We start from the raw sequence: 15,822 nt of genomic DNA on the forward strand, positions 1-15,822 counted from the left end.
CTGTGGCGCATACCACCGATCATCGCCTGTGGCGCATACCACCGATCACCGCCTGTGGCGCATACCACCGATCACATCGAATACAGTCAACATTTAAATAGTGGCGCTAGGGAGACTGTCCTGTCAAGGCCAGAGCGACCAGCTGTCGATCACATCAATTACAGTTTACATGTGAGATGTGGGCTTTTAATAGCCTGGGTTACCAGTCTATTTGTACTACTATTTTGCCAGTCTTGTCATGGCAAACAGTTGACATGAAAACACAGATCTGGGCCCAGGCTAAAGCTTTTCTTAGTAAATTAGCGATGTAATGCTTGAACAAGGCTTTCTAAATTCAGTCATGATTGTTTGACTGACTGTTGAACAGGTTGCCATACAGTACTATATATATATATATATATATATACACACACACAGAAGATGCAACTAAATGCTTTGAAACAATTCAACTACAGTTTCAGTGCATCTGTTCTGTATGTAAAGTATTTTTATTTTTTTTTAATTCAGGAATGCCAAGTGGTTATATGTTGAGTCTTTTGAGTTCTAGAATGTGGTTCTAGAATGTGGTTCTAGAGTCGAAGCTGTTCCGTGTCGTCTTTGAGTGTTTGCGACTCCTGGGTGATGGGACCTCCCTCGCGGGTCTGGCCCAGGGATGATGCGATGACGTCCACTGCCATGGAAGCGGTGCTCGCCACCGCCTCACGACTCGCCCCCAGGGCTGGGTTGACCTCAACAAGGTCCATCACCGACAACAACCCTGGAGATTAGACCAACACAATCTATTAGTTTCAGTTCCCTTTTTTTTTTTTTGTAGAATGTTGCAGACAGAAAATTTACTTCAAAGAATGTTACATATTGAAATGTTACTTCATAGAAGACTGTTCTTATCGTACCAACAGCATAACTATATAAACCACTCATGCAATGCAATAACTATTCTCATCCTACCAAGAGTCTTGCATAGCTTGGAGGAAAAGTTTAAGTTTAATGACAGACCTTCCCCCATAATTTCTTATAAATGTAGCATTATAGCGTGCCTGTGTTGTGGATCATTATAGCGTGCCTGTGTTGTGGATCATTATAGCCCTAACATACCTGTGTTGTGGATCTCCTCTGTGATCCAGATTCCTTCTCTGTAGGTCAGTCCTCCGTTTACTGGTGTTCCTGTGGCCGGGGCCAAAGACGGGTCCATCGCATCAATGTCAAAACTCAGATGGATCGGCCGCTGCTTCCTGTTGGACAAGAGAAGAAGACAATAAAGTGTTCAGAATACAGTTCAGTGAATCAATCAACTTTCAACTCAAATTCATCTGTCGCCGGAACACACTCCAAACAGTCGCCTGAACACACTCCAACCAGTCGCCTGAACACACTCCAAACAGTCGCCTGAACACACTCCAAACAGTCGCCTGAACACATCTATGGGGCCTAATGTAATTGACGCAACGAAAGGCTCAAAGTCAGTCATACAGTAAGCTGCTTAGTTAGTTTATAACATCACTCCTTAATCTTTTAACAGTAATTCAATGACCTTGACAAGAGGTGGTCGAAAGAGACTTCCATGACTCTCTGGATGCCGAGCCTGTCGATGTCTCTCATTGTGAAGTACTGGACACCCAAGTCCTTCAGGGTGTCGCTGTGAGGAGAAAGGAGAGTAGAATGTCACGAGGAGGGTGTCTGGAAGTGTATTTTAAAAACAGGTGGAATTATGTGGACAGTTGCATTTTTCAATTCACATTTAGGTCATTTAGCAGACACTCTTATCCAGATCAACAACTATCAGGCTACCTGTGTGTACTGCGGAGGCCCGTCAGAATCTTGACCACTTTGGCCAATCAGAAGGAAAAAAATAATTCACTGTGTCTGCCTTGAGGATGCTCATAAAACTCCACAGACCTCTCTCTCCTCTCTCTCCCCCCTCTCTGCGCACACAGGGCCCGTTCTAGCTTGAGACACAGGGCCCGTTCTAGCTTGGTATGTCAGGGTGGGAAACTGGAAATGTAAATTGGGCCAATTTAGAGTTAGTAAGGCATTTGTACTGAACAAAAATATAAACGCAACATGCAACAGTTCATAAGGAAATCAGTCAATTTAAATGAATTAATTTGGCCCTAATCTATGGATTTCACATGACTGGGAATACAGACATGCATCTGTTGGTCACAGAGACACTACATGTGGACACCTGCTCGTCGAACATCTCATTCTAAAATCATGGGCATTAACATGGAGTTGGTAACCCCCCCCCCCCCCCCCTTTCAGCTATAACAGGCTCCACTCTTCTGGGAAGGCTTTCCAATAGATGGGGTTGAGGTCAGGGCTCTGTGCAGGCCAGTCCAGTTCTTCCACACCGATCTCGACAAACCATTTCTGTATTGACCTCACTTTGTGCAAGGAATCATTGTCATGCTGAAACTGGAAAGGGCCTTCCCTGAACTGGTGCCACACATTTGGAAGCACAGAATGGTCTAGAATGCCATTGTATGCTGTAGCATTAAGATTTCCCTTCACTGGAACTAAGGGGCCTCAACCATGAAAAACAGCTCCAGACCATTATTCCTCCTCCACCAAACTTTACAGTTGGCACTATGCATTCAGGCAGGTACAGTTCTCCAGGCATCCGCCAAACCCAGATTCGTCAGACTGCCAGACGGTGAAGCGTGATTCATCACTCCAGATCCTGGCACTGTCCAATCAGCAACTTTCACTTAAAAATAGCATTTTAGTTCTTTTACTTAAAATTACATTTTTATCAAGATCTGTTTGCCTATGCCGAATAGTCATAATATTATTATTAATATTATTATTATAAATAGAAGAGTATCACTTCTCACAACGGTGCTCTTTTAGTAAAGTTAGATCAAAGCTGAATCAATGTCTTGCAAGATCACATAATTATTAATTCATATATTTTACATAATATAACTGTATATACACTAAATACAAGAAAGGCTAATTGTCACGTTCTGACCTTAGTTCTTTTATTATGGAGTTGGACCCCCCCCCCCCCCTTTGCTGCTATAACAGCCTCCACTTTTCAGGGGAGTCATTTTGTTATGTCTTTGTTTTAGTATGGTCAGGGCGTGAGTTGGGTGGGTTATCTATGTTCCTTTTTCTATGTTTTGGGATTTCTGTGTTTGGCCTGGTATGGTTCTCAATCAGAGGCAGCTGTTTATCGTTGTCCCTGATTGAGAATCATATTTAGGTAGCCTGGTTTCACTTTTGAGTTGTGGGTAATTGTTTTCACGATTGACAGTGATGATGGCCTATTTTGAAAGGAGGTAGCCTATGCCTAACCTGGTCTCTTTAGACAATAGCCTGTGTGTGGGCATAGCCACACGTTGCAATTGGAGGACACATCTTTTAAATCATATTCTATATTCAATACGTCTGTCATATTCTATAATGATAGGCTATTCAATAGACTACATCTGTCATATTCTATAATGATAGGCTATTCAATAGGCTAAATCTGTCATATTCTATAATGATAGACTACATCTGTCATATTCTATAATGATAGACTACATCTGTCATATTCTATAATGATAGACTACATCTGTCATATTCTATAATGATAGACTACATCTGTCATATTCTATAATGATAGACTACATCTGTCATATTCTATAATGATAGACTACATCTGTCATATTCTATAATGATAGACTACATCTGTCATATTCTATAATGATAGACTACATCTGTCATATTCTATAATGATAGACTACGTCTGTCATATTCTATAATGATAGGCTATTCTACTATCTGTCATATTCTATAATGATAGACTACATCTGTCATATTCTATAATGATAGACTACATCTGTCATATTCTATAATGATAGACTACGTCTGTCATATTCTATAATGATAGACTACATCTGTCATATTCTATAATGATAGACTACATCTGTCATATTCTATAATGATAGACTACATCTGTCATATTCTATAATGATAGACTACATCTGTCATATTCTATAATGATAGACTACATCTGTCATATTCTATAATGATAGACTACATCTGTCATATTCTATAATGATAGACTACATCTGTCATATTCTATAATGATAGACTACATCTGTCATATTCTATAATGATAGACTACATCTGTCATATTCTATAATGATAGACTACATCTGTCATATTCTATAATGATAGACTACATCTGTCATATTCTATAATGATAGGCTATTCAATAGGCTACGTCTGTCATATTCTATAATGATAGACTACATCTGTCATATTCTATAATGATAGACTACATCTGTCATATTCTATAATGATAGACTACATCTGTCATATTCTATAATGATAGACTACATCTGTCATATTCTATAATGATAGACTACGTCTGTCATATTCTATAATGATAGGCTATTCAATAGGCTACGTCTGTCATATTCTATAATGATAGACTACATCTGTCATATTCTATAATGATAGACTACATCTGTCATATTCTATAATGATAGGCTATTCAATAGGCTACGTCTGTCATATTCTATAATGATAGACTACATCTGTCATATTCTATAATGATAGGCTATTTAATAGGCTACATCTGCCGGTATAAACTTTGCCGAAATTATGATGTCATTCACATTTTGTTTGCGCTCTCTCACCTCAAAACAATAGCTGTACACCACTGCTTATTAGTTACAAGTTAAGTATAACTATAAGAAATATAGGATGTGTCCAATACATTAGATCCAGCTATGTATTTGGTTTGCTAACTTGCTAGCGAAGTGGCTATATGTCAAGATCAAGCTTCATGGTGACAGCAGAGACATTCAATCCCCTTCCTTGGATCGAGATTAGTTTGAATACCAGACTCTCTCGCTGAAGTTCCACTCCTTGCCAAAGATACTGGCTTTTGGCAATCTCAACATTCAATACACGCTGGATTTACAGTGGACTTGCTCATTGGTTGTTGGAAATAACATTAATTATTTTCCATGACAACATGTGGAGCCTCAAATAGAATTAGAATTATAACAAAGTAAAAAAACAAACATTTAGCTGTTAGCTAGTTACAGCTAGGTACAGTGGGGAGAACAAGTATTTGATACACTGCCGATTTTGCAGGTTTTCCTACTTACAAATCATGTAGAGGTCTGTAATTTTTATTATAGGTACACTTGAACTGTGAGAGACGGAATCTAAAACAAAAATTCAGAAAATCACATTGTATGATTTCTAAGTAATTAATTTGCATTTTATTGACCATGACCAGCCTTTCAAAGCACTTCACGGCTACAGACGTGAGTGCTTCAGGTCGGTAGTCATTTAGGCAGGTTACCTTCGCTTTCTTGGGCACAGGGACTATGGTGGTCTGCTTGAAACATGTAGGTATTACAGACTGGGTCAGGGAGAGGTTGAGACATGTAGGTATTACAGACTGGGTCAGGGACAGGTTGAGACATGTACAGTGCCTTGCGAAAGCATTCGGCCCCCTTGAACTTTGCGAACTTTTGTCACATTTCAGGCTTCAAACAAAGATATAAAACTGTATTTTTTTGTGAAGAATCAACAACAAGTGGGACACAATCATGAAGTGGAACGACATTTATTGGATATTTCAAACTTTTTTAACAAATCAAAAACTGAAAAATTGGGCGTGCAAAATTATTCAGCCCCTTTACTTTCAGTGCAGCAAACTCTCTCCAGAAGTTCAGTGAGGATCTCTGAATGATCCAATGTTGACCTAAATGACTAATGATGATAAATACAATCCACCTGTGTGTAATCAAGTCTCCGTATAAATGCACCTGCACTGTAAAAGTCTCAGAGGTCCGTTAAAAGCGCAGAGAGCATCATGAAGAACAAGGAACACGCCAGGCAGGTCCGAGATACTGTTGTGAAGAAGTTTAAAGCCGGATTTGGATACAAAAAGATTTCCCAAGCTTTAAACATCCCAAGGAGCACTGTGCAAGCGATAATATTGAAATGGAAGGAGTATTAGACCACTGCAAATCTACCAAGACCTGGCCGTCCCTCTAAACTTTCAGCTCATACAAGGAGAAGACTGATCAGAGATGCAGGCAAGAGGCCCATGATCACTCTGAATGAACTGCAGAGATCTACAGCTGAGGTGGGAGACTCTGTCCATAGGACAACAATCAGTCGTATGTTGCACAAATCTGGCCTTTATGGAAGAGTGGCAAGAAGAAAGCCATTTCTTAAAGATATCCATAAAAAGTGTTGTTTAAAGTTTGCCACAAGCCACCTGGGAGACACACCAAACATGTGGAAGAAGGTGCTCTGGTCAGATGAAACCAAAATGTAACTTTTTGGCAACAATGCAAAACGTTATGTTTGGCGTAAAAGCAACACAGCACATCACCCTGAACACACCATACCCACTGTCAAACATGGTGGTGGCAGCATCATGGTTTGGGCCTGCTTTTCTTCAGCAGGGACAGGCAAAATCTACAATGGAATGGTTCAAAAATAAACATATCCAGGTGTTAGAATGGCCAAGTCAAAGTCCAGACCTGAATCCAATCGAGAATCTGTGGAAAGAACTGAAAACTGCTGTTCACAAATGCTCTCCATCCAACCTCACTGAGCTCGAGCTGTTTTGCAAGAAGGAATGGGAAAAAATGTCAGTCTCTCGATGTGCAAAACTGATAGAGACATACCCCAAGCGACTTACAGCTGTAATCGCAGCAAAATGTGGCGCTACAAAGTATTAACTTAAGGGGGCTGAATAATTTTGCACGCCCAATTTTTCAGTTTTTGATTTGTTAAAAAAGTTTGAAATATCCAATAAATGTCGTTCCACTTCATGATTGTGTCCCACTTGTTGTTGATTCTTCACAAAAAAATACAGTTTTATATCTTTATGTTTGAAGCCTGAAATGTGGCAAAAGGTCGCAAAGTTCAAGGGGGCCGAATACTTTCGCAAGGCACTGTAGGTATTACAGACTGGGTCAGGTTGAGACATGTAGGTATTACAGACTGGCTCAGGTTGAGACATGTAGGTATTACAGACTGGGTCAGGTTGAGACATGTAGGTATTACAAGGGTCAGGTTGAGACTGTAGGTATTACAGACTGGGTCAGGTTGAGACATGTAGGTATTACAGACTGGGTCAGGTTGAGGGTCAGGTTGAGACATGTAGGTATTACAGACTGGGTCAGGTTGAGACATGTAGGTATTACAGACTGTAGGTATTACAGACTGGGTCAGGGAGAGGTTGAGACATGTAGGTATTACAGACTGGGTCAGGTTGAGACATGTAGGTATTACAGACTGGGTCAGGTTGAGACATGTAGGTATTACAGACTGGGTCAGGGAGAGGTTGAAAATGTCAGTATAGTAAAGGTGTTCTAGAGTATTTTTTGTCAGGTTGCACATGTGACATGCTGGTAGAAATGAGGTAAATGAGGTAAAACAGATTTAAGTTTGCCTGCATTAAAGTCTCTGGCCACTAGGAGTGCAGCTTCTGGATGAGCATTTTCTTGTTTGCTTATGGCCCTATACAGCTCGTTGAGTGCAGTCTTAGTGCCAGCATCGGTCTGTGGTGGTAAATAGACGGCTACCAAAAATATAGATGAGAACTCTCTTGGTAGATAGTGTGGTCTACAGCTTATCATGAGGTAGTCTACCTCCGGCGAGCAATACATCGAGACTTACTTCATATTAGATGTCTCCACACCAGCTGGATTTACCAATAGACACACACCATCACCCCTCCGCACCCCTTGCCGGACGTGCATGTTCTGTCCTGCCGATGCAGATCCCAGCTAACTGTACATTATCCATGTTGTCGTTCAGCCACGACTCGGTGAAACATAAGATATGACCGTTTTTAATGTCCTGTTGGTAGAATAGTCTTGAACGGAGCTCATCCAGTTTATTCTCCAGTGATTGCACGTCGGACAATAGGATGGACGGTAGAGGCCGGTTACCCACTTGCCGACGAATTCTCACAGAGATGGTATTAACATCTAGATACTGCCCAACCTTAGTATACTGTGGTGTGACAGTGGTATGTGGTTGACAGTGGTATGTGGTTGACAGTGGTATGTGGTTGACAGTGGTATGTGGTTGAATGCACCAAGTTCAACTATAAGTCGCTCTGGATAAGAGCGTCTGCTCATTTCTATGTATTTATTTCACCTTTATTTAACCAGGTAGGCAAGTTGAGAACAAGTTCTCATTTACAATTGCGACCCTGACCAAGATAAAGCAAAGCAGTTCGACACATACAACAACCACAGAGTTACACATGGAGTAAAACAAACATACAGTCAATAATACAGTAGAAAAAGAAGTCTATATACACACAATGATATACAAAATGACTAAAATGCCAAATGTAATGTGTTTTAACTGTGTTATAAATCGTAGTGTACAGAGTAGTGTACTTGGTAGTGTACAGAGTAGTGTACTTGGTAGTGTACAGAGTAGTGTACTTACTACTCTCCAGGGTCGACGTCTCTCAGGCCAATGTAGACCAGGTCCTTAGCTGACAGGAAGGGCTTCATCCAGCTGAACCCTGGCAGCTCTGGCATCTACAGACACAACAACAACAACAACAACAACAACAACAGATAACAGGTCAGTATCAGAGGGAGAGCAGAAAAAGGCTGTAGTGAGAACATAGCCTGGTATCCAGATCTGTTAGTGCTGTATAGCCAACTCTATGGTCAAGGAGGCTGTAGGGAGAATATAGCCTGGTATCCAGATCTGTTAGTGCTGTATAGCCAGGTTGCACATGTGGTCACTATGGTCACTGAGGCTGTAGTGATTATATAGCCTGGTATCCAGATCTGCTAGTGCTGTATAGCCAACTCTATGGTCACTGAGGCTGTAGTGAGAATATAGCCTGGTATCCAGATCTGTTAGTGTTCTATAGCCAACTCTATGGTCACTGAGGCTGTAGTGAGAATATAGCCTGGTATCCAGATCTGTTAGTGCTCTATAGCCAACTATGGTCACTGAGGCGGTGTGGAGAATATAGCCTGGTATCCAGATCTGCTAGTGCTGTATAGCCAACTCTATGGTCACTGAGGCGGTAGGGAGAATATAGCCTGGTATCCAGATCTGCTAGTGCTGTATAGCCAACTCTATGGTCACTGAGGCCACGGGGGAGGGGGAACCACTTGGACATGACACCTTCATTTGAAACCCACAGACTTCCGGTGGCTACCCAGGCAACCAGAGACGTAAGCATGGCCTGGCGTTAGGGATCAGGATAGTGAGAATGCATATCACAAGGCCATGTCTACCCAACTCCTCTGTCATCTTACCTTGTTCTGCAGCTCTTTCAGCATAAAGGCAACCGACTGTCCGTGGAGGTTCCCTGAGGGCGAGGTGAGAGGCGTGTTTATGTCAGCGTGGGCGTCGACCCAGATCAGACACAGGTCAGGACACTGCCGGGCGTGGCCTTCCACTGAACCAATGGCCAGGCTGCGGGGGTTAGAATCCAATCTCCATTATTAATAGATTTTAATTACCTGTAATACATTCAGTTCCCCCCCCAGGGCAACGCTGACTGTGTTACACAACCCACTGATAAACCTGTTGCCGCTATGTTTTTATTCAACCTTTATTTAAATAGGCAAGTCAGTTCAGAACAAATTCCTATTTTACAATGATGGCCTAGGAACAGTGGGTTAACTGCCTTGTTCAGGGGCAGAACGACAGATTTTTACCTCGTCAGTTCGGGGATTCGACCTTTCAACCTTTTGGTTACAAGTCCAACGCTCTAACCACTAGGCTACCTGCCGCCCCTAACCCGGCCAAACCCTCCCCTAACCCGGCCAAACCTCCCCCTAACCCGTATGACGCTGGGCCAATTGTGTGCCGCCCCATGTCTAAGGTCCTAAGCCTGCCTAATGCTTAATTTCCTAACACTGTCAATGTTGCTAAAATAACAATACCGTGTTGAGAACATGAAAGGGTCGTTGTTGTGGTATGTACCTGTGGTCTCCTCCCAGCATGACGGTAGTGTGTCCGGCTCCCACAGCGTTGCTGACGGCCCCTGACAGCAGTTTATTAGCTCTGCCCACAGTGCGAGGGAAGGGGACGTGCATGTAGGGCTCGTCCTTCTCCAGATACTGGAAGCTCAGGTCTCCAAAGTCATGCACTGGGTAATCTGCACAAGGATATAAAAGGTATGGGTTTACTACACACTGGCTTAATTCAACAGCAAATGGTATGGATGAATTGGAGCATGAATGGTAATGTAGCAGATGGCTTAGTGCAGCTAGAAGTATTGTGGCCCCCGGATCCTGAGAGCTAGAAGTACTGTGGCCCCAGATCCTGAGAGCTAGAAGTACTGTGGCCCCGGATCCTGAGAGCAAGAAGTACTGTGTCCCCAGATCCTGATCCTGAGAGCTAGAAGTACTGTGGCCCCGGATCCTGAGAGCTAGAAGTACTGTGGCCCCGGATCCTGAGAGCTAGAAGTACTGTGGCCCCAGATCCTGAGAGCTAGAAGTACTGTGGCCCCGGATCCTGAGAGCAAGAAGTACTGTGTCCCCAGATCCTGATCCTGAGAGCTAGAAGTACTGTGGCCCCGGATCCTGAGAGCTAGAAGTACACTGGCCCCGGATCCTGAGAGTACTGTGGCCCCAGATCCTGTACTGTGGCCCCGGATCCTGAGAGCAAGAAGTACTGTGTCCCCAGATCCTGATCCTGAGAGCTAGAAGTACTGTGGCCCCGGATCCTGAGAGCTAGAAGTACACTGGCCCCGGATCCTGAGAGCTAGAAGTACTGTGGCCCCAGATCCTGAGAGCTAGAAGTACTGTGGCCCCAGATCCTGATCCTGAGAGCTAGAAGTACTGTGTCCCCGGATCCTAAAGGGGTCTAGAAGTACTGTGGCCCCAGATCCTGATAGCTAGAAGTACTGTGGCCCCAGATCCTGACAGCTAGAAGTACTGTGGCCCCAGATTCATGAATGGCCTTGGCCAGTTCGTGCCCCAGTTTGTCAGCTCAGAATTAAGCGTTAGGTAGGCTGCATGTCTTTGAGGCATTAGTTCAACACTTTCTCCAGGCTCTGATGTCCAAACCCTCTAACCTGGCTCTCCTCACACACCCCTCTCCTATCATCTCTGATGTCCAATCCCCTTTACCCTGGCTCTTCTCACACACCCCTCTCCTATCATCTCTGATGTCCAATCCCCTTTACCCTGGCTCTTCTCACACACCCCTCTCCTATCATCTCTGATGTCCAATCCCCTTTACCCTGGCTCTTCTCTCTCCTATCATCTCTGATGTCCCCCCTCTCCTATCATCTCTGATGTCCAATCCCCTTCTTCTCACACCCCCTCTCCTATCATCTCTGATGTTCTTCTCACACACCCCTCTCCTATCATCTCTGATGTCCAATCCCCTTTACCCTGGCTCTTCTCACACACCCCTCTCCTATCATCTCTGATGTCCAATCCCCTTTACCCTGGCTCTCCTCACACACCCCTCTCCTATCATATCTGATGTCCAATCCCCTTTACCCTGGCTCTTCTCACACACCCCTGTCCTATCATCTCTGATTGACGAGGTGGAGTCATTCAAGCCGTTTGCTGGAACCGCTGTCTGTCTGACTGGGCACTACTTTCCATGTGTCCCATTTCCCATGTGTGACCTCTCAGGTTTCTCTAAGACCAAATCACCCTCTGATACCACGGCAACGGCAGAGTAAACAGAGGAATTTCTCCAGAAGGTGGGCTGCACCGACGCTACTGGTATTGGCACCTCGGACTTATGAGTTGAAGTAAACAAGAAATTTGAGGCGCCACTTGTAGGTGACAATGTTCCATTCGATAGCGGTGTCGCGGCACTCTGCTGGTCGGGAGGGGACCAATGTGGTGCCCCGTTACCATCTAAGACAGGGGTGGAAAACTCTAGTCCTCAGGGGCCAGAGTAGTGTCACCCCCCACACACACCCCATTCTTAGAAAACACAGCTGATTAAACTAGTTGCATTCTAAACTGAAGATCATGAATATTTGATTATTGGAGTCAGGTGTGTTGGCTGGGGCAAAAGTGTCACACCAATCAGGTCCCCTTGGGGACTGGAATTGCTCTCCCTGATCTAAGATCTCTCCCCGTGTTACCATCTTAGACAGGAATAGCTCAACCCAGTGCCTCTCTGTTAATGTAATCATAATCTAATATGTTTTTGAACTTGACTCAATGTCAGTGATATTTAATGCAGTTGACAGGGCTAGAGTTTCCCTTCTTGGCAAGTGCACAATGTCTGATCATCTCAGCTATAAGGAGGATACAATTTATAGTCTCCCTGTTGCTAAAATGGCATCAGCAGAAGTAAGGCTATTAACTTTCCATACTTTTGTTTTTAATAAACTGCCTATTTTAGTAGTTTGAAGTCCACTTTTAGAGACAACTAAAATAGCACCATATGTACATGCTTGGGCACAGCAGGAGATGTCTATAGAAAGCTTTGGACTAGACTATAGGCCATACTCAAGGATGAGTAAAATGGAACGTTTCGTTCCCAGGGAGCTGCAAATTACAATTGAGGCCCATCCAGAACAGACTAGGCCTAACACTACACCTACAACTAGGCTAGATCAAAGGTTTTAGGCTAGTATTTTCATAAAATGATCGGGTTTCTTAAAGACTATGGAGGTTTGATGTCTTTACAAAAAGTATGTCAGTCGTCTACATCCAACAAAGGGGAAAAAAACGGCCATCTAAAGATCAGCTTCTCGTATTACACCGACGGCCGGCCACAGGAACCGTCAATTGCGTAACTGGCTAGAAACTGACAAGAAGCTCCGTTGTCCTGCCTCGAGCGCTCTCCAGCTGAGTGCTCAGGGACACAAGCCGAGCTAAGATTACAGGGACATGACTTGCACATTCCAGAACTGAACCTCTACTTGAAGTGAAAAGCTTTATTATAAGATTGTTTGTGTGTGATAAATATCCACTCTGGGACATCCCAGTCCTCTTTTTATTTTTATTTTTTATGAATTGATAATAATCTACTGGTTTAGAAGGGTAACCTAGTTGCCTGACGAAAAGAGTGCGTATCTTTGCTCAGACCGGTCCCCATTCTCGCCAGGCAGATGGGTTGTCTGCCACATTGACACTGTTTCTAGACTAACCAACTAACTGACCAACACAGTCTCACAATCAATTCGTGCATATATGTACAAAATGCATTTCAGCAAATTTCGTGCGTTTTTGTCTGGCTTATTTCGTGAGGCTGGGCTGAACTGACGCATTAACATGGCCCGTTTAGCTGATAAATAGCCGTTCAATGGGGGATTCCTAGCCTAGCCTATACTGATAGGTTTCTCTTCATCACAACTAGGATCTGACCACATAATATGTTATGTATGACTTGATCATAATCCATTGGTTTAGAAGTGGCAGCATTTTGTCTGACGAAATGTGTGCCCCTCCTTGCTCAGATTTGTCAATGGTCGTTAAAAAAAAAGCCCGTGGTTTACTCTGGATTGGAACCCACAGTCTGGGTGTTTAGTGTCACATGGAGCTGGCTGTGTGAAGCAGTCTCGCAGTTACTCACAAAAAAAAAAAAAAAGTTCGTTTCGTCTTTCAAGCATTCAAGGCAGCGATAGGGCCCCCTATTCAACTATGATAGGCAGAAGTGTACAAAGGGAAGGCTGCAATGGGAGGAGAGAGTTTGTTTTCCGGAGAAAGCTCTGTTCATGCCGGCCTCGGGAACGGTTGATTGCATAACTGACTGTACAGTGACGACAGCAGACTTGCCCATCTTTTCTCGCCCGTGTGACCCAATAAAACCGTTATTTTAATTACAAGAACGTTATCCTTTTAGACAAAAAAAATAAATAAATCTGTGTTGATCGCCAGCATTCAAGGTCTGAGCAATACCTGTGTTTGATTTCGTTGTTTGACAATATTAGACAATACACACTTTTGTTAAAGACTGACGAAACACACAGCCTATAGCCCAATGCTTTACTTCCGAGAACTGAATGACTCAGGGAAGCAGCTCTTGCATGAATCATTAACCTATTTTAGGGTTAGAATAAGTATTACCAGATCATTTTAGTTCAACAGTACATCTAGCAGTTTGTTTTTAACACATTAATAAGATGTTCCATCACTTACCCAGATTTGAAAGCCTCTCGATCAGACCGGCATCCCTGATGGCTTTGGGTCCATGTTCCACCCCTCTCCTTTTCTAAAGAAAAATAACAGCAAAGTTCAATAATTCTGGTAAAAGAAATAACCTAGTCAAATAGCCATATTAAAACGAATGGTTTCTAATAGGATGAGCTTTTCCCTTACCTGTCCTTTTGAGAACGGTGCTCCTAAAACAGCCACAGAATGAGCTCTGCTCTGACAGGTATTGTTGAGTTGCGTCCGTAGAAGACGACGCAGTGGCCCTCTTAAAGCCATTTTAAAATCGTATTTAATTTATCAATTGACTTCAAAATAATTTACAACAACCGTTTAACGACCAAGGCTGAGATTCAAAAGTGGATTCAAACGCTCTTCTTGTAGGATCCCACTCTGACGATGGTGACGCTTTGATGTGAGCGCACGTCGGGGGGATGGTTTTATGCTCTTATGATTTCATTAATATTAATGAGGGGATGGATGGCGGTCAGGATTAAGAGCACGATCAACTGAAATTTGTCTCTAAATACCTTGTAGAGTTTGAAAATATTTGAACCCCATATCATAATCAAATTCGCCCAATGCCACGCGTTAAATCTGAAAACACAATCATTCATTCTGTGTCCTTATTCATAAATCCCGTTACCTCATGAAGGAAGACGTGCGTCAATACTGTAAACGACGCCTTCGAACTAGCCAATGAGATGTATCCAATAGATGGGTTTGTTCCAAAGGCGTGTCTTGTGTTTCCATAATGCACCCATTGGCCCGCAATTTCTAAGGGGCAGACATTTTTAAAATGTTCCTTTATTTAAATTGGCAAGTCAGTTAAGAACAAATTATTATTTACAATGACAGCCTAGGAACAGTGTGTTAACTGCCCTGTTCAGGGCCAGAACGACTGATTTTTACCTTGTCAGCTCTGGGATTCGACCTTGCGGTTACTAGTCCAACGCACTAAGCTACCTGCCGCCCCGAAATTCCACATAGACAGCAAACCGTGGTTGACAAATGTGTTGCTTAACCTGGATGTCTGCCTTCCATAATAGTTCAAAACACAGCCTATCAGATGTCAGCCTGCACCCCATGTTTATATGTAAGTGACCATAACGACGTGCCTTACTAGTGGCTATTCTGCCTTCCCTTAAAAATAGTTTGGTAGGCTATAGGTATAGCCTAGGGTCCTAGGCTTCTTGAAATATTACTATATTATTAGAATAGAATAACTCTTGTTTTTTTTCCCTCAAGGAAACTTATTTTTGGAGTGGTTCAGAAAATGAATAAATAACATAAACATAGTAGCCAGGTTAACATAAAAACAAACTAAACAGTGCTTGTGCCGCTCTCCATGGTGATGGCTGGGCGGTGTCTCTGTTCATTTGATAAGGAGAGTTTATGCTGTGCGGTAGCCCCCCATAGGCTAGTACAGGCATTGGCTTACACATGTTATATTGAAAAATAGAATTGAACAGAAAGTAACACACCAATTGCCAAAAATGTATATCCATGGGGGTTACAAATACAGTGGTTTGTGTCTGTTATTCTGTGATGTGTTATCTGTTTTTGAGCAAAAAACAAACAAACTGGTATGTTTACTATAATTTACTATAACAAACAGGGTTATTTTGGTACAGTAATATGCATTTCTGTCGACCTCAAGCGTTGAAAAAATATTAACACTCTTTTAAAAATAAAAAACATATCCCATAATGCATTGCGAAAAACATCTCTCTTT

At 42.8% G+C, this 15,822-nt stretch overlaps 2 protein-coding genes across 3 annotated transcripts in view; one reads left to right on the top strand and one right to left on the bottom strand.

Moving 5' to 3' along the window:
• On the bottom strand, positions 1–14,513 carry LOC139383248 (arginase 2). Its single transcript, XM_071127695.1, has 8 exons — positions 14,256–14,513; positions 14,076–14,148; positions 9,940–10,114; positions 9,267–9,426; positions 8,434–8,528; positions 1,532–1,636; positions 1,096–1,232; positions 1–757 (listed from the first exon to the last, which is right to left on the bottom strand). Exons 1-8 carry the CDS (start codon positions 14,364–14,366, stop codon positions 570–572), a joined length of 1,044 nt encoding a protein of 347 aa, XP_070983796.1. The 5' UTR covers positions 14,367–14,513; the 3' UTR covers positions 1–569.
• A 1,287-nt stretch (positions 14,514–15,800) lies between these two features.
• The window catches only part of LOC139383246 (RNA binding motif protein 25a), a 45,034-nt gene continuing 45,012 nt past the window's right edge, over positions 15,801–15,822 (top strand). The window contains exon 1 of one of the 2 annotated variants that reach the window (XM_071127694.1): positions 15,801–15,822. This exon is cut by the window's right edge and continues 113 nt beyond it. The gene's annotated coding sequence lies outside the window, so the exon portion shown is untranslated. The other variant, XM_071127693.1, reaches the window with a different exon arrangement.

This window comes from Oncorhynchus clarkii, chromosome 25, assembly GCF_045791955.1.
Source record: "Oncorhynchus clarkii lewisi isolate Uvic-CL-2024 chromosome 25, UVic_Ocla_1.0, whole genome shotgun sequence".
Lineage (NCBI taxonomy): Eukaryota > Metazoa > Chordata > Actinopteri > Salmoniformes > Salmonidae > Oncorhynchus > Oncorhynchus clarkii.